Source organism: Podarcis melisellensis (assembly GCF_964234715.1).
Source record: "Podarcis melisellensis genome assembly, chromosome: 4".
NCBI lineage: Eukaryota > Metazoa > Chordata > Lepidosauria > Squamata > Lacertidae > Podarcis > Podarcis melisellensis.
Genome location: NC_138531.1, coordinates 79605534 through 79624762, shown reverse-complemented (window position 1 = coordinate 79624762; position 19229 = coordinate 79605534). Strand labels below are relative to the sequence as shown.

The 19229-nt window shown below is 38.5% G+C and overlaps 1 protein-coding gene across 4 annotated transcripts in view; it reads left to right on the top strand.

Moving 5' to 3' along the window:
* WASF3 (WASP family member 3) overlaps positions 1-17861 on the top strand; it is a 33521-nt gene extending 15660 nt beyond the window's left edge. For 2 of the 4 annotated variants that reach the window (XM_081909375.1, XM_081909374.1), the window contains exons 3-9: positions 938-1072; positions 3884-4037; positions 5155-5272; positions 7604-7779; positions 9919-10182; positions 10776-11146; positions 12139-17861. In XM_081909375.1, coding sequence (XP_081765501.1) covers positions 938-1072; positions 3884-4037; positions 5155-5272; positions 7604-7779; positions 9919-10182; positions 10776-11146; positions 12139-12296 — 1376 coding nt within the window. In that variant the 3' untranslated portion in view covers positions 12297-17861. Of the gene's footprint in view, positions 1-937; positions 1073-3883; positions 4038-5154; positions 5273-7603; positions 7780-9113; positions 9281-9918; positions 10183-10775; positions 11147-12138 lie in introns of all 4 variants that reach the window. The other 2 variants (XR_014167973.1, XM_081909376.1) reach the window with 2 other exon arrangements.
* The last annotated feature ends 1368 nt before the right edge of the window (positions 17862-19229 follow it).

Sequence of the window (19229 nt, the reverse complement as noted above, 5' to 3'; positions counted from 1 at the left end):
ATGGCCTTGTGTCCAGTGTTTCCCTCTTTCTTTTACCTTTGTGACAGTGTGGTGTAGTGGTTAAGAGCGGTAGACTCGTAATCTGATGAACTGGGTTTGAGTCTCCGCTCCTCCACATGCAGCTGCTGGGTGACCTTGGGCCAGTCACACTTCTCTGAAGTCTCTCTGCCCCACTCACCTCACAGAGTGTTTGTTGTGGGGGAGGAAGCCAAAGGAGAATGTTAGCCGCTTTGAGACTCCTTCAGGTAATGATAAAGCGGGATATCAGATCCAAACTCTTCTAAGGCTAGGGAGTGTAGAGCAGTCTTTCATGGATTTTTTAAGCTTTGGCCATGTGGATCCACCCCCTCTTCCCAAATGCTTGTTTCCCTTTGGGTATCTAAAGATCTGGAATCAGCACTGGCCCAACTAGGCAAAGAGAAGCCTTTAATTCATCACAAATGCTATATGTAGTATATGGAATTATGTTTATAATATTCATTTACTGAGGGTAGCAGCCGCCTGTTCCTCCTGGGCCATTTCTCTCTGTAGGATATCACAGACCTATAATATACCCCCAAACTAGTCTGCTGCTTTCAGGTGCACTGCAAGGAGAGGACACTATGCTGTTGCTGGTGCTGAAGTAAGATTCAATGGGGAAATGCTAACTTGTCCTTTACCACAGGCAGCAAAAGTAGTTGGGCTAGCCCTGCTTATACCTGCTCTGACAGTGTGTGGCATTCCTGTGTGTAGAATTGTGTTTGAAAAGAGCAGTTTTCAGTCACATTGGATAAATGTGGGAATTCTGTGCTTGTCAACTTGCATAAAGCACCAGAAGCATAGTGAAAACACTCTGAAGAAACTTTGTACTGTTTCTGTGTGCAAATACTGTACATGTGCATAGTGTGTGTCATGGTGATTAAAACACCTGGGGAGATGTTGTCTTCTTTCTCTATAGGCAAACATGCTGAAGACATATTTGGTGAGTTGTTTAATGAGGCCAACAACTTCTACATCAGGGCAAATTCCCTTCAAGACAGAATTGACCGCCTTGCTGTCAAAGTTACCCAGCTGGATTCAACTGTGGAAGAAGGTAGGTAATTGTATTTGAGCATTGAGCCAGAAGTGATATTGACAAGAGCACAGTAATTAATTGCACAGCAATCACTACCTTTTCCTTTGGAGTTGGTACTGAGTGATATTTCATCTTGGTTGTTTTTTTTTTTTAAGGTAGCAGCTTTGGGAGGGGGGAATCTGTGGCGGTTTGCAGGAAAAAAGGGGAGGAAGAAGAAAATATTTTAGAACTACTTAATATTTCCCACTAGAAGTCCATACCCTTATCTCTCTTTGCAGGAGTCCTACTTTTAATTATTGGATCTATTGCTTGGGTATATTTCATGTATTATTAATTTGCAGTACATAGCTGAACATGAGCAATGCCCATCTCAAACCTCTTATTCCAGAAGAGTAATAGATACATATCACCACTGAAGGATAAACTGTTGTCCAAGAAAACTGATCTTTTGGTATTTTATAACCAGATTGTTAGAACACTGGATGCAGTCTACACTGCTGTGTGCTGATACAGCCCATTGATTTTATTGGGCCTAGGTTACATCTCAAGATTCAGTGGCTGTGTCATGGAGATAAATTGTGTATCAGTATCAATTGCTAGAGTCTCCATGGTCAGAGGCAGCATGCCTCTGAATACCAGTTGCTGAAAACCGCAGAATAGGAGAGTACTCTCGTGCTCAGGTCCTGCTTGTGGGTTTCATACAAGCATTTGGTTGGCTGCTGTGAGAACAGGATGCTGGGCAAGATGATCCAGCAGACTCTTCTTAAGCTTGTCATGTAGAGCCACTTTCATAACTTATTTCTGTGTGTTGGCTCTTTGTATGTCAGAGGCAATGGGATTCCACCACTGACAGTGCCTACAACCTCCACACAAAGAGCTCAAGGAGTGCTTACACGTGGAGGTTGGAGCCAAGGCCAATAGGGCATGGTGGTGATTGATGAGTGTGGGGCCACTACTCCCTCCTCGCATAAAATGAATGTGCTGAGGATGAGATATGAAAGGGGTTAGAGTAGCAGCACTACTAGCTATGTAACAAAGCACAAATTTATGACCATAATTGTAGCTAGTTTATGACTACATTATATTTTGAGAAGGACTGTAGCTCAGTGGTAGAGCATCAGCTTTGCATGCAGGTCTCAAGTTCAATCCTCAGCATGTCTAGGTAGGTCTGAAGGTGACACCTGGCTAAATTCCCGGAGAACCGCTGTCAGTCAGTATAGAAAATACTAAGCTTGAGGACCAATGGTCCGACTTGGTATAAGGCAACTTCCTATGTTCCTGTTTGCATCACTGTCTTCAGTCTTAATGCAACATCTGAAGTTCTAATACTTCACTGAATACAGAATGACTGCTTATATCTTTGCTTGCTTTTGTATACTTACAAAAGGAATGCTTAGTTGTGTTCATTGAGGATGCCATTCTAGACAACTGAAAACATTTACAGGAGCAGAAGTTTTGTCATTTTTCTAGGACGGCAGTTACAGAAGTTACTGTACAGTTACATATTCCCTTTTTAAGATAAGATAAGATAAGATAAGATAAATTTATTGTCATTGTCCGTATATACACAGTATACACAACAACGGATTGTTGGCAGAAGCTGCATAGAAATGAAATTTAGTAGCCTCACTTTCACATTCTGCTTCTGAAAATTGATTCATAGTCAATATAACCCTTTAAAAAGCTTAAATAATAGATTGCATAATTTGTAAATCTAGTGTTGAATACACATTCTAATCAAATATGCAGAAGTATAATGCATTTATTTAAAGCTGGTTTCATTAATATATTTTGTAATTAAAAGCAGATGTGTGTTGCCTTTTAAGCCAGGTAGCATATCATGTTACAATATAGGTCCCCAAATGTGGTGTCCATGGGGTCCCTAAGTGACACCTTCCAGGGTTTCTGCCCCTCCCAAATTTGTAAAAGAATTGAGGGGGTTTTTTGGGAGAGGTTGCCTATTTTGTGGACAGTGTTGCATTGCTTTTTTGTCTCTTTTTTGGAGTGGCATAGGTATGTTGCCTGCTTTATTTTCAGCTGGGTTAGGAGCTGTTCTGAACAAGACCAGTTTTTCTGTGAAAAGGGTATTTTGTGGCCCAAAACAGTTTTTATATTTCCAAATCTGCTCCAAAAGTTTGATGTCAGGTTAGTGTTACAACAACAACTTACAGTTGAGATCAACGGTACTTATGTCCTATGGATACACAATTTGAATTGGTTTCTATGATAAATAAAATACAACTGTTTGCAACCAAATAATCCAAAACACTAGTTGTGCAGCTCAAATGCATTTTGCAGTATGTATTTATATCCGTTAGGGAAGCAACTGTGAAATTAAGGGTTTCTGCTTGGCTTTCTCCTCACTTGTATGGATGCTAGGCAAAGGTCACTTACTTGAAGACTAATTTTTCAGAACTTAGTTCGAAAACAAGAGCAGGTTGTCACTGGGCAGATCAGTTTTTCTTCATGATATGCAATGCACCTGTTTATGCTGTTTAACATAGCACTTAATGTGCATACTAAGTTACTCTATATATAACCTGTTATGTCATACATAATCTTGTGGATTTGGGGGACAAATATTTTTACTTGCACAATCTTATTGGGGAAATATTACCATGTCTGACTTGTTAAGAATCTTGCACCCACAAATTGTGTGAAGGGCATGTTTTGTATTCTATATAGGAACGAGAATTTAATCAGTTTTGCTCCTCACTTCTTCCTCTTATCAAATGTGTTCAATATTTTGATTTGCTTTACTCCTGGATATTGTGGTTAGCATTTTCTCAATTTAGTTCTGTCTACTAATTTTGTTGTTTTTATCAACAGTGTCATTACAGGATATCAACATGAAAAAAGCATTCAAAAGTTCTACAGTACAGGACCAGCAGGTGGTTTCGAAGAACAGCATCCCCAATCCTGTAGCTGATATTTATAATCGGAGTGACAAACCACCTCCGTTGAATATCCTTACTTCATATAGGTACATTAACTAGAAATGAATAAATAGGCCTGCACAAGTAATGATGTAATCAATACTAGATTCAAGCTACTGAATATTGCCCAGTTAGCTTTTATTTTGAGTCTGATATAGACAACAGCCCTGAGGCATAGCTCAGTTGGTAGAGCATGAGATGCTTAATCTCAGGGTCCTGGGTTCAGCCCCCCATTGGGCGATAGATTCCTGCATTGCAGAGGGTTGGACTAGATGATCCTTGTGGTCCCTTTCAACTCTTCTATGATTCTAAGGCTCCATATCAGTAACCCAAAGATAGTTCAGTTGATTTCTATAACGCTGCCTAAGAAAGTAAGAAAGAGTCAATTTAGCCCACAGTATGCTGACAGGCAGCATATCTTCAAGTTAAAGTATCTCTCTAGTGCTTGAGAGTTTTTGTTTTTTAAAAAATATTTTTACGTGCAAAGATGCTGAGCTAAGGCACCTCTCAGAGTAAATATGCTAGAATATCAAAATCTATCTACGTGGTGGGTGGTTTAGCTTGCTGATTTGAACACAATATACTTCTAAATTTTAAATAATTGTTTGAACATTGCTTCTTGTCATTTTCAACTTACCTCAAACACCCATTCATACTGGGTTTTCCCAACTGATATCTTGGCACATCCAGACGCAGTTTGCACCAGGCCCTGAGTGAAGTGGCCAACAGGTGCTGCACTTATTGGTTTGGTTGCAGGAAAACCAGCTTCTCATTAAAGTGTAGGTCTACTTCCTATGTTTTATCCTATGTAGGTTTACTTCCTAAGCAGTTTTATCCAAACAAATGTAATAAGCATTGGGCCTATTCTTAAGTAAGCACCTCATTGTATCATTTGAGTCAGCAGAACCTGGGTACTTATTCATGACAGTTCAGTTGGCAAAGTAGCTGGCTTGCTACTTGAAACAGACAGAACTGTTCCTTTTCTTTGGGAGGTAGGTCTTCTGTCTGGAAATGGCATCCTATGCAGTACATTGGCACCATTGGAGCCTTTCCCACTAGGTTATCTGCAGAGTCATGAGTACGCTAGAATACTTGCTTGGTTTCTAAGTATGCTTTAAACAATAATCCTCCTGTTTTCTCAATATCTGTTCATTTTGTTCACAGAGACGATAAAAAGGATGGGCTGAAGTTCTATACTGATCCCTCTTATTTCTTTGACCTATGGAAAGAAAAAATGTTACAAGATACAGAAGACAAACGAAAAGAGAAGAGACGCCAAAAGGTAAACAGGCACATTTTAAAATGTATGCACGTGGTTTACCAGCCATATTTTGGAATAAAAATGGTTCATTGTTTAAATGTTTTTCTTGACATACATATGACTGGAAAACTAGCAAGATTATTTCATACTTTTATATTTCAATCTTAAATGTGTGTCTTAATTTCATTTCTTAAAAAATTAGAGCAAAAATAGCCTACTAGTTTCAGAAAACATATTTTTGAAAAATAGATTATATGATTATAAACTTATTTCATAAAGTTCTTTGAGCTTTTGATGGTTTTTATTAGATTGTTTCCACTCTAAAATGCAAATTGACTTTATTCTTCTTATTCTGAGAATATGTCCATCTGCTTTTTATGGGTGAGTCTGAATAAAGAATCACCTAAGGTATGTCATGGAAGAGTATATAATGGAGCAGTTTTAGGAATGATGTTCATTGCTGTCAGTGTGAGTACATACAAATTAAATCCCTGAAGAATGTCACTAAGCAATAAATCAGCTATTTTTAAATAGAAAATGTACTGGCATTTCTGTGTGGCTATGGTCATACTGGAACTCCCAGACCACCTGTCTGACCTAGGCAATGTACAAAAGTAAATAAGAACATCACTAAGAGAAGAAGGCTTTTTTGTTTACTACTCCTTCTGAAATAAAGCAAAGCACCACATTCTGTGATCAGGAGACTTGCATGATTATTTGCTTGGTGAGGGAAAGCTTGCTGATTTGGTGAGGATATGTGAAGTGGGGATGGGAGGGCAATATAACATGTGTGCTAACAAGGTTGAGTTTTTCTGTATGTAAAATGCCCGTTTTTAGTTTGACTTTGCCTAAGAATGTTGAGGTTTTAACTCCAATGAAATGGTTACTGTAGCATACTTTATCCTCCTTCTGTGAACAGATGGTCTTGAATGGGCTTGCCTATTGCTGTTATCACTAACCTCGGCTGTCTTCCCATCTGCATAAAATATGATGACTGTAATATAAGACTTTGCAACAGAATAAATGTTTGAGTTATAAGCAAAAGCACTGCAAAAAGCTTCCTCCAAACACTAAAAAAACAAAACAGGCAGAATGTATTGGTCACTGGTATCAAAGATTGCTAGGAGACCCAGGACAATTAAATCATCCTTCCTCAGTCTTCATCTAGTTTAGGTCATTGACAAGGTGACCAAGGCAGTTTTGTATCTGAAATCAGCCTAGAAAACGGGTATATCAGGAATAGATAGCCTTTGCTGTCCTAGGTGCCTAGAACTATACAGGAAGAGAAAAGGTGAAGAGACATGCTTTGTGCTTCTTAGTAACTGTGTGATTAAAGAATATATTTTTATGATTTCATTGCAATTTTTCTTTCATAATTGAAAATCAATTAATCTAACCATTCTCCCCAAATGCGTTTACAATCACACCTTGGAAGTCAAACAGAATCCGTTCCGGAAGTCCAGTCGACTTCCAAAACATTTGGAAACCAAAACGCGACTTCTGATTGGCTTCAGGAAGCTCCTGCAGCCAATCAGAAGCCATGGAAGCCCTGTCAGACGTTCAGCTTCCAAAAGAACGTTCGAAAACCAGAACACTCACCTCTGGGTTTCATTCGGGAGCTGATTTGTTTGGGAGCCAAGGCATTTGAAACCCAAGGTACGACTGTATTTTTATCATTGATTTTAATATACTCTAATGAGTCGTTTGTGTTGTGATCCATTATCCTTCCATGTGCATGAAACCTATTTGGTATTTGTTTGGCAGGACAGTATAAGTACTGAGCTTTTTCCATTTGCAAGGATGAATACCATGCAGCTCTCTGCTGTAAGGTAACAGCTTAAAAGAGGAAATCAGTTGATTTCAGAAAAGGTACATGTGGTGTTGAAGGGAAGCCAAGTTTATTCCAGTGCCAGAAAAAACACACCAACTCTTGTTTGTAGGTGTATCTTCACATACCCCTGGACTCTGATGGGAAAATATTTCCATGCCACTTGCTGTGATGCACTGTGAACCTTTTTATTTGCTTGTCTGAACACTAAGATTACAGTAGCTCTGTAGAACTACAATTTAGCATGGTATTGTTTAAAGCAAACTTTGCAAACCATACAATTTTACAACTGAAGAAACACTAATATGTAAATTTAATGTTTGTGTTTGCTATGTATATATTACTGCACAGCTGATACCTTGTCAGATGGATAACCTATGAGCTCTTTAGAATACGGCTTCACTATAATTTGCTTAGCTCACCTATATATCTACTTATTTTCATTCTCTTAACAGCATTTAACTTGCTCTTTCCTTCCTTGTCTCTTCCTTTCGCATGCCTTGCTTCTTGTTCTGTAACATTAGGAACAAAAGCGTATAGATGGCACAACTCGTGAGGTGAAAAAGGTTAGAAAAGCAAGGAACAGGCGCCAGGAATGGAATATGATGGCATATGACAAAGAGCTTAGACCAGACAACAGGTTGTCTCAAAGTATATACCATGGAGCATCATCCGAGGGATCTCTGTCCCCTGATACTAGGTCTGTTTACAACAAACCTTTTTGTTGTATTATACATTCAGATATGCATAGTATCCTTATATTCTTAATAAGCTTAACTGTAGAATTGCAATGAAACATTCAATTAATGTTACAACAGGCATTTTCAAAATTATTTGAAAGGCCAGTGTGACAACCACATTGCACGTATGTTTGTGTTTCTGTTCTAGATTGCCATATTGTACTGCTATAGGCAACTTAGTACATGGATTTTTTTTTTCAATTTAATGATTTTACTGATTTTAAGAAAAACATATTCTAAACTTTTGTGTAGTACTTAGAAAGCAATGGTTCTTCACATGCAAGGCAATATACTGGCTTCATATTAGTAGATTTTGCTAATTGAATGAAGTTCACTATTCATACATATATTCAGAAGAGGAGCTGCAGAACCAGAAGCAATATTTTTAAAAATGGCTTAGAACAGAAACATATCCCCAGTGTGTACAACGGTATTTACCACCGGTATTCTCTCTCTGTGTTATACTTCTTTGTGCTAAGTGGGAGGTCTGTGTTCAAGCAAAGTGGAACATTCAAGTTGATTGGCCAAGCGGTCTCTAGAGACATTTTTGTTTTCATATTTGTTCTCCAAATTAATTTAATTGGAAGGAAGGAACAACCCACGGCAAATAATGCAGACTGCCTAACAACATTTCACAATTCCACTAACATCTATAATGGCTTGCTTATGTCATCTTGTAGTTATTTTTAAAGTCCAGGCTGTTAAAGCAAAAGAGGATTGCAAGAAGAGCCCAGAAGCTGACTTCCATAGAAAGCCATGTTTTAAAGAGAATTACTTCTGTATAATATTTCTATGATGCTATTCAGGATGTTTTGTCTGCACTAGGAAAATATTCTTCTTTCATGCTACATAACTTCTTTCCTGAGCAAAACTGTTCTCCAACTTAATAGAGAGGAAAGCATTTCTGTGATTCCCAGTCACTTGTTGAAATTCTACTCCTCTTGAACCATGGGAATCATATTCTTGTCAACCCTGTTAACTGGATTAATTCACTTACTCCAGTCATTTTGTTTCCTTGACTGACATGTACTTTTTTTTACTCCTTTTTTTGTAGCATGAAAAATTGCCTTGTGAATGAATTGTAATAGGAGTATTGTAAACGCAAGTGTTACATTCAAAACAAGCCTACACAAATGCACTTCTTGTTATAATTTTGATGCACTGCTTAAATATGCATAAAAAATGATAAGCAAACATAGCAATTTTATGTAACTATTGCAATTTGAAATTTTGATGTTTCCGAATTGGCGAGTCCTATTTACAATGCATTTATGCTATGCCCATTGTGATTCAGAAAGAGAGACACAAGCTGAATCCAAGCCGGCACCAGCAAATTAATGTGAGGAAAGTAAGGACAAGAAGAGAAGAGTGGGAGAGAAGGAAAATGGGCATTGAGTTCATAAGTGATACAAAGAAACAAGAGCAGACAGGAAGCACAAAAGAGGCCAAGATGCCCAAAGGGTTTGTCTTTTTGTTTTACTCAAACCTCTGGTGCTTTGTTGCTTGCCTAGCTTCCTGTCTGAAAAAGATGACGAGCATCTATTTTACTGATACCTTTTTAAACCAAATTACTATATGACACAATTTGTCTTTACTAATGCAGCTTTTTGCAGCTCAGGCATGCAAATAAATTGTCTGTTGGCCCTAACTGATAAGCTCTACAGAGTTAGTATCTTTATAACTTCTGTGTTCCACTAATAGCTCTTTTTTCTCTGCCTCTTTAATCCAGTTGTAATTATTTGCAAAAAAAAAAAAAAAAAAGCAACTTATAAAATATTAAGGTTTTGGAGTTGGGTTGTTTTTGATAAATGAAAATATTCTCTTGGTCTCAGCTTCTAGTTTTGCTTTCATCTTTTGCTTTTCTTGGTAATAGTACTTCTCTATCACTTCTCATAGAACTAATATCGCCTTGTATGTGAGAGAATGCATACCCTGCAAGTTTATGGTTTCTGTGTATTAGGAAAATCGATGAATTTGAAAATTCAGATTTTGTAAATATAAGCTGCACTTTGTGGCTGTAGAAAGTTCTTTGCAAAGACAGTGAAACTATTACGGTACATTTCCTTCTAATTTCTGTATTTTCTCCACTTGTATTTTAGATCTCATGCCTCAGATGTTACCAGCTATTCATATCCTGCTACTCCAAATCATTCCCTCCATCAGCAGCCAATGATGCCTTCATATGGAGCAGGAGATGGAGCTCAGTACATGCTTGCAAACCAGGGCCTTGAGCATGAATTTAGGCCACCTTCTACAACAGTGCGGCATGCTACCTTAAACAGACCTCAACAACCACCTCCACCCCCACCCCAAGCCGTAGATGGATCCCTAGGGACTGTGTCATTGGTACCAGCTGATTATGGGTAAAAAATTCCTTTTGTTTTTTATTTAAAATGTGTTTACCTTGCTTTTCAGCTGAAAGGCTTCCAAAGCAGCTTACATGAGATCAGTTAACAAGACAGTCCCTGTCCTCAGGCTTACAATCAGCAACGACGTGGGGGGAAGGGATGGGACACATAGACAAAAAGAGTGGAAGTAAGAGGTCTTAAGTATGGTTAATGTTCAGTGGGGGATATACTTGAGCTGTATTGTTGTATGATTAGGTTGCTACAGTACTTGAGGCTCACATGCTTAGAGAAAATACTCCAGCAAACTAGGTAAGGACCCTTTACTGCTTCCCAGTGCTATATTTAAACCAAGGTAAAAGTGGATGTGGGAAAACTTGATGTTGATGTTGAAACAGAGAGATGTGTGCTATGCGTGTTGTGTGTTTAGTAAGAGGCAACTGGAAAAGTTTGAGTTGCCAGAAAAAGTGAAGAAAATCATTGCAATGTAACCCAGTATTTATTATGCAATCATATTCATTACCAAATGAAGCATATGCTACTGGGTGCACACTGCAAATCTGCTAGCTCATATGCCAGTTAACAAATATTGTGTTCTATTTTATATATAGGATGCTTGCAGCTCAGATGGTGGATTATTACAATCCTTCAGGACCCCCGCCGCCTCCCCCTCCACCCATGATTCCTTCTGCACAGACCGCTTTTGTTAGTCCTCTCCAAATCCCTGTGCTACCTTCCCATCCTGGACTAGTGACTGGATCTATATATTCTGCTGCTCTTCATCCTCCTTCTACTGGGCTTGTTGTTACAGCTCCCCCTCCTCCAGGCCCGCCTCCTCCCCCTCCAGGCCCTCCTGCTGCAGGATCCTCTCTCTCATCCTCTCCGATGCATGCGCCTGCACTGGCTGAAGCAAAGCGGCATGAGCCCACACAGTCACCCATCAGTGATGCTCGAAGTGATCTTCTGGCTGCTATTCGGATGGGTAAGTGTACATTAAGAATGGTCAGGCTTAAACAGACCAGTCTTTGGGTTTTCCATAACTTTGCATAAGCCGTGCTTTTAATTTATAAGTGCAGTCATACCTCGGGTTGAAGCAGCTTCAGGATGAATATTTCCGGGTTGCACTCTGCGGCAACCCGGAACAACAGATTTTGTTCTTGGGCAAACAGATGGAGACACACACTTACATGCATCTATACAATATAGATCTGTGTTTATGTTTATATAAATACCTATAGGGGAAAAAATAGTTAGTTCCCTACCAGGGAAGAATGGCAGATTCAGTTGATAGATTATGCCAAATTGGCAAAAATGACCAGAAGAATCAGAAACCAGGAAGACCAAAATTTCAATAAGGAATGGGGAAAATATATAATTTACCTTAAAAACCATTGTAAACAACTAAAATCATTAGTAGGATTGGAATAACAGTTGTAATTCAGTGTTGAATTTTGGATATAATAGAGATGGAAAAGATTTGGATTAATGGAAAAGATGCAGGAGGAAAAGGTTAATAAAAGGACCCACAAAGGGGAGGAGGGAAATTCAGGAGCTTCTTTGGAATTCTCTTTTTATGTTGGTGGTTGGATAATTGATTGTAAAATATTAAAACCTGAAAACTAAATAAAAAAACAGCAGATCAAAGTAAATTAATAGCCTCTGGTAACAGGAGAGGTATTTGAATTGCCTCCTTTTCTCTTGGGGAATAATGACTGTTTTACATGATAGATGAAGTTGTCGTTTCTATTGAAAAGTACAGAGGCCTGTGGAAAAGCCCAAACAATCACCAAGAGCATATTAACTCTTGGAATTCCTTATTTCTGTGAATTCTCATTGTGTTTTAAACCCTAAGGTATTTTCGTTAATTTTTAAGTCCTGCGTACTGTACTTGTAAGCTTACTCTTGCTTTAAAAAGAAAAAAAACTTTACCTATGAAAATAACAGTGTGATAATTTGTCTCATTGCTTTCTTCAGGAATCCAGTTGAAAAAAGTACAAGAGCAGCGTGAACAAGAAGCTAAGCGTGAGCCTGTTGGAAATGATGTGGCCACAATTCTTTCCAGACGCATTGCTGTGGAGTACAGTGATTCAGAAGATGATTCGGAATGTGATGAAAATGACTGGTCAGACTGAAAACTGGAGAACCAAAGCATTCTATTAATTTCTTAAGTGTGTAGGCACTGATATATGTTGAAACAGGTTAATTAAATTGATGGTATTCAGGATGCTGTCAGTAAGTTTGGTGATAATCTAGAACTCTTTTATTTTCAGTATTTACTGCATAATACTGTATACAAGTGCCACTGAATGTAGCAAATCATGTTCTGCCCCAAGAGAAGGCAGTGTTTGTTCTTGGCCAGGAGTACATGTAAGTTATTTAGATTGTTTGAATATTAACACCAATTTCCCCAGGTACTTGGAAATCTTTCAAAGCAGGTGCTTGATCTTGGAGCACAACATGACAGAACAATGTCCTCCACCATAAAATGTCACTAATTTGCATTTTTGGTCTAGCTTCATGGAGAATACGTATAAAACTGGTAGCAGTTAAATTTTTCTTGTTTATTTTTAAGTCTTACTCTGTCCGTCCCATATATTGTGAGTTTATTTTTAGCATCATAGCTACACTTTAAAATAATCAGGGGTTGGAGCCATACTGACATTGTTAGTGAATAATTGGGTGATATTAGGTTAAGTGCTGAATTCCCTCCCCTTATTTATCTGTTTGTTTGTTTGTTTGTTTGTTTAGTTTTCATAATCAGTTTTAGAAAATAATATAGTTTGTAACAGGCATATTCAAGCATATGGTTAGATGGATCCTAAAATGGAAATCATACTTCTCTTAGGAGTCGTTGAGCTCAAAAGGTAAGGTTTGTTGAGAACCATGTTCAACCTGTGTCTGGCTCATGGGTGACTGGACAAATTCTTTATAGTTACAACACCTAAATAAATTTCACCTCAAGTTGATAAAAATAATTTTGTTACCTCTCATATGGTTTACAGTGCTGCATTTATTACATGTGGATAGACATGTGATGCCTTTGTCAGCTTAAGAGTGCAGTTGTGTCCTATTTATTTTTGTATGCCCCTTTTTTAAAAAAGTGGCAGTTGTAATCTACATTTTCAATCTTATATAATATTTCATTTTTAAAGGCTGTTTTCATGTTTTCTTTCAGTTGCTCTTAGTTATTCACAATTCAGTACTGTATTGAAACTAATTTCCTTTCTTGGCTATGATTCAGGATCTTGTTATGCTTGATTATGTTTCATAGAATTGAAGGTTAGAAGCAGTCAGTGCTGGCTTTGGCTTTTGTTTGTGGGGATTTTTCGAGGGTGGGGGGTGGGGTGAGACCAGGCAAGTTGCCGTGAATGGTCCATGTATTTAAAGGTGCCTGCAGTTGCCTAGAGGGGAAAAGCAAGGTGAGCAGAGGTTGTTCCTCTTCCTCTTTGCTCCTGTCACTATATGCTTGCTTAGGAGACATATGACTAGGTAGCAATAGCAAAGTGTAAGAGTAGTGGAGGTCTGGGGTTGTCAGCCCTCTGTTGGAGTGTGGGCTTCAGCAGTGCTAGTCCCTGATTCCAGCCCTAGAAACAATCCATTGAAAGCTGTTGCTGCACAGTTAGATTTGTGTTAAGTTTGGTGGGCGGGGGTTGATAGATCACTTCTAAATAAGTGAGAAAAATGGAATAATTCACATCCAATAAGCTTAAGTAGTTTTGCTTTGGGACATGAAGCAGTGCCCTTCATCCACAATCTCTTTGAACTCTGGTTTCTTCCATTCCCTAGCCCTATCAAATGAAAGAGAAGACAAATAGTCTCTGAGATGAAGAGAACTGCTGTGTGATGGCTGTTGTTGTTAAATAGGACTCTGGAATAGAGAGTTGTCACCACCAGTCCAAGAAAATGTAATCTTGGCCCAAGCAAGCTTATTTTATTCTCTTCTTTCCCCACCTATTCTACCTTGACTTGAAAAACAGTCTCGCAAATTGTAATAACATTCTAAAGTAGCTATTGTTAAACTTTTATATATGTGATATAAAATCTCTTTTCTGTACAGCAACCACTCAGTAGGAACACAGAATATAAGTTGTTGGTCCCCCCCTCCCAAATAAGAACTATGGTAATATTTCACTACAGCACTCCTCCAGATCCACCAGGGCAAGCATTTTGTCTTGCCAGGTAGAATGATCCCCCTTTCCCTCCCTTTGTGCTGTTCCAGGGGTTCTCCTGACCCAAGTCAATTTCAGGGGCATGTGAAGAGAGGAAGGGGGAGAACCCCATTATAAAAGTGGAAGTCCCACCCTATAAAAAGGTATCTGTATTTAGTGTCCCTATTGAGAGCACAGCATTCATTGTTAACAATCATGGACCTTATATCAGTACCAAGACTGTTTCCTGAAATTTGTAAGGAATAAAGTGACCCTTAACAGGTATAGAGTGCCTTTCCCTTAATACTAAATAAGTATAGCGAATCACCTCACTCAGGTCTTTGAAGGGTTTCCAGAGAGACTTGAGCACTAGCATGATTCATGAAGGGCCAGGGATCCATAAACTGATCTGACTCTCTTCAAAACATTCAGTCTGGCATTGAACTTATACCTACAAGAAACATTAAACTACTTGGTTTTTAAAAGAAGAGAACACGTTTTCAGTTAAAATGCACAGAACCTACTCTTTGTGCATTGGTTTTTCATTTCCTTTACTCATGGATATCACAATAACAGTATAGTCGTACCTTGTTTTGCAAGTGGGATCGGTTCCGGAGCCCCATCCGCTAGCCGAAAAGGACGCAGGGCAAAACGCTGCATCTGCGCATGTGCAATATAGCGCTTCTGCACATGTGCGAGCGGCAAACCTGGAAGTAACCCGTTCCGGTAATTCCGGGTTTGCCGTGGACGTTCTCTGGAACGGATGCTAGACGAGGCGGATGTTTGCGGATGTATTACTGTATTTTGCATTTAATACACATGCAAACATGTACATTGCCTGCAGAGGGATAACGTAATTGGGAAATATGAAAAATGGAGACTGATGGACTGAAGTCGCACATGACTTCCCATCTCACACATTGAGGGAGGGCCATTCACTCACCATATAGCAATCCATGCGAATTGGACAAAATATGCAAGTAGTATAGGAGGGTGTTTAAAAAGGTAGCTCTGGATTATAAGTAAGCAAGCCACATGGAGGAGGGAAAAGTTGCTTAGGAAGTGTGGCTTATGGCTTGACTTTGAGGGCTGCAACCCCCGAGTCATTTGTGACTAGACTTAACTGTCAGGGGTCCTTTACCTTTACTCTGGAAGAAATTCCTTCCTAATGCAAAATATATTTTTCAACCTTAATTCTGAAGTATAAGGAAATCCTCCTGAAATAACTTTACAGCAAAAGACAGAAATATAACTCCTGAAATCAAATTGTGGTAAAACTAATCTCTGATATGAGAAGATATTATATGTGCATATATTGAAATATACTCATATAATAAATAATGGTTGGGACAAATTCACTGATACTGTAGAATGTCAGGGTAGTGTTAGCACTGGTTATGGGGCAGGGAGTCCTGCAATTGTCTATTTGTCCATGAAGCTCATTGGGGGATCTTGAAAATCAATTCCACATGTCCAGTTGCAAGGTTTTTAATGAAACACTCAAGGAAAACCTAAAATACTTTAAAATATAGTTTCTTGATCTAGAAAATTAAAATACACCCCAAAATTATGCATGTGGGGCAGAACCATGGCATACACCTAAGCATATCTAATGCACAATTTAACTACATGGCTTCCACCAAAGAATCTTGGGAACTGTAGTTTGTTAAGAGTGTTGGGAATTGTAGCTATGTGAGGGGAAATTTTGGATTCTTTGGGGAAGGTGTGTGCTTTAAGTGTATGGTGTGGATCTATCCATGGTTACGAATTTCTTTTGGGCAAACCAAAACATTAAAATGAGTTATTTGTTTTTCGTGATTTTAAAATACATTCACAGGCCAGTACAGTACCATGCCACTCCTTGCCACACTGTTATTTGCAATGCAGAAAGGCACAACAAATGTTCGGTAAAAGACCTCTTTGTACTTCATACACTCATGAGATGGAGGTTCTTTTCTGTTAAAGCGTATGCCATCATAAAAGTTTTGAAAAGGTGCCACAGGACTCTTGGGCTCTGTGTGCTTCCTGCAACAGACTAACAAGCTACTGCTCTAGAACAGCTCTCTTAAAAAGCTGATTACACTGGTGTTTACTTGCCAAGCTGTGGGTAGGAGATGATGACAAAGAGCATGCAAAAGTAACTTTTTTCATCTTAACTGCAGTGCTCAGACAAGTGAAAAGCACCTTAACCCTGCGTGCTGTGGAAAACAAAATAGCAGAAAGGGAGAGCAGCACCTTATGCTGATCTGTACATAGCTCGTTTTTCTTTCTCCTCTTCTTTCAGAGGCACTGCTAAAGAGCTCATGAGCACTAAGCCGCCTTTGCAGTGCCAGTACCTTTGGATTTAGAGTCCAGTGACTGTGCCTCCTCCAGTCCAAAAAACTGTGCAGTCTCTTTGGCTAGCCCTCCTTCTCTTACCACTAAATGGGGTCATTGTTTGTTGCACGTCAGGCAAGCCTTGACGTTACAATAACTGCTCTTGGCTCCAAAGTTCACAAAGCCAAGATCTACTGGTATCTACCTTTCTCCCCAACAAGTTGTTCTTATGTTTGAAACGAGCATTTCTGAAACAATATGACCAAATAAAAGTCTACCACCTTGTGCATTTTGTACCTTTAATAGTAAGGGACAGCATAATGGCAAACGCTTCTTTTCCTTAATAGATTCCCATTAAGAGTCTGAAGATATATTGAGTAGCACCTAACAAAGCACAATCTCCAACTCCTTTATGAAGACCCCAAGGTCACTCAACACCTTCTAGACTTTGCCTTAAAATGTGAGGAAAGCTGCATTTGACTTTGCATGTGGAATTGAGACTATACAGAAAAGGATCTGAACCTTCATTACTGTTGAGGGTGATCCCACATCTGCATAGTAATGAATTCTGCTATATTCTCTGAATGCTATAGAACTAACCTCTAGGAAACCAAAGGGGTTCATCTGATCTGTGTTCCTAGTCTGTGTACAGTACTGAGAACAACTTGGCCGTGCTAATGGTTGCTTCTGCTTCTGGGGATATTAGTGAAGTTGTCACATGATGCATTTATTGCATGATGATGTCGTTCTTCATCATTCATGATGTGAGAATATGGTTCTATATGTTCATTTGGTTGAACAAATGTAGAGTTGCAAGGCAAGTCATACTGCATGTTTTCTCTACACCCCACCCTGAATAAATGTCAGGATGTTCAAATGGCTTTCTGGAAATGTTTTTTGTTTGTTTTTTAATGTTGGAAGTAAAACATCAGTTTCTTCCATTGTAAGAAATGAATATATTTTAGAAGCACAGAAACTGAATCACAGAATATTTGTATTTTGAATTTATTCTAAGCTACTAAATAAGTTGTAGTCACGAAGATTTCATAGTTAGATGACCACCTTTTTTCTTCTAAACTTGAAGTATTTTCTCATCTGCTTTCAGTATTTTATCAATAAAAATGTAAATTAAGATTACTGAGCTAAATTTATACTTTAGGTAATTTTGTTTGTTTATTTTATCCTGGGTTATGTAAAAGTAATAGTTATGAATAAAGCTCACATTTCAACTTTTGTCTTCACATTCTAAAAGTTTTTCTTCAATTTCAATAGATTCTAGTTAACAGGAGCACTATTATGTAGTACTGAACTATTATGTAATTATTAAGACATTGTTAATACTGGCTGGTTTCACTGTTTATTCTTCATTTCCCTAGACATTTTCATGTAGACAACACTTCATAATTACTATGTCTGCCTGACATTGCACTTCAAATTTGTAACCCAAACAGCATGATACAGTCAGAATTAACGCCTTATTTCAGTGGGCAGTAGTTTAGCCACATTGCCTAATTCTTCTTCTGAAATAAATGTGGCATGCAGGCGCTTAGCTGAATTCTGCCCATTCCTTGTGCAGTCTCGTTACAAATGTCAGAAGAAGGAAAACATTCAGTATGTTGGGGATACCATCAATGGTAGTTAATAACACTGGTAGTAATGGTAGTAAAAAAACACAGGAAGTTAATAGTAAATTAATTACGGTATACTGTGATACATTGCTTGAACAACTTGGCCGCTCCAGTCTATAGAAAAGAATTGCACAACATCCATCAGTGTACACTGTACACCAAACATTTTCCTTTTCCTTGGGTAGCCCTTGGTTGTGCATATCACTTGTTGATAAGAGTGCTTTAAACGTGGCAGTAAAAACTTGTTTTACAATGGTGTCTACATAGGGATTACAGGGTTTAAACTTTAAATAGGCTCCGTTGTGTGCAGAAGGCATTAGGAATTCCTGTGGAAAGATATCGACCTCTGGTGGTCACTTGTGGTAATTGAGACTTTGAAAATTATTAAAGTGCTCTCCTTCCTATATCTTGCACCTCCTCCCACAACAAGGAAATGAAAAGCAATCACATTATATAATGCCTACAGCTAAGCCCTAATTAATGACAGTTGAAAATGTATTTGACAAAGAGAGAAACACATCTAGATAATTTATTCCCTATGGGGAAAAGATCGAAATTGCAATTTTCTTGCACAGCCTTCCCAGCTTTGTACTCTCCTAGCCCAGATTCATGTCTTTGTTCTCATTCAAGCCTACAGTTTATTGGCTATTAATGCTGATCTGTGAAGCAAAAGGACAAAATCATCCTGTCTTTGTTCTCAGAGCTGCCTTTCATTTCTGAGTGAAAATAAGTTATTTACGCTTGGCGTATTGGAGGAACAAAAATAGTTCATCTATCCCGTTTTCTGGCTGCTGAAACAGAATGCTAGTTTGGGTGCCACTTAGCCTGATAAATTAGGCCTGTTCTTAAATGTTAGGCTCTAAACATGAGTTCAGAATTCTGGATTCAATCTGGTGAGACTGGCATGATAAAAATTTCTTCCCAAATGTCACCCTTTAAAAATCCTGTTTCCCCTGGTTGCTGCTTCTCCCCA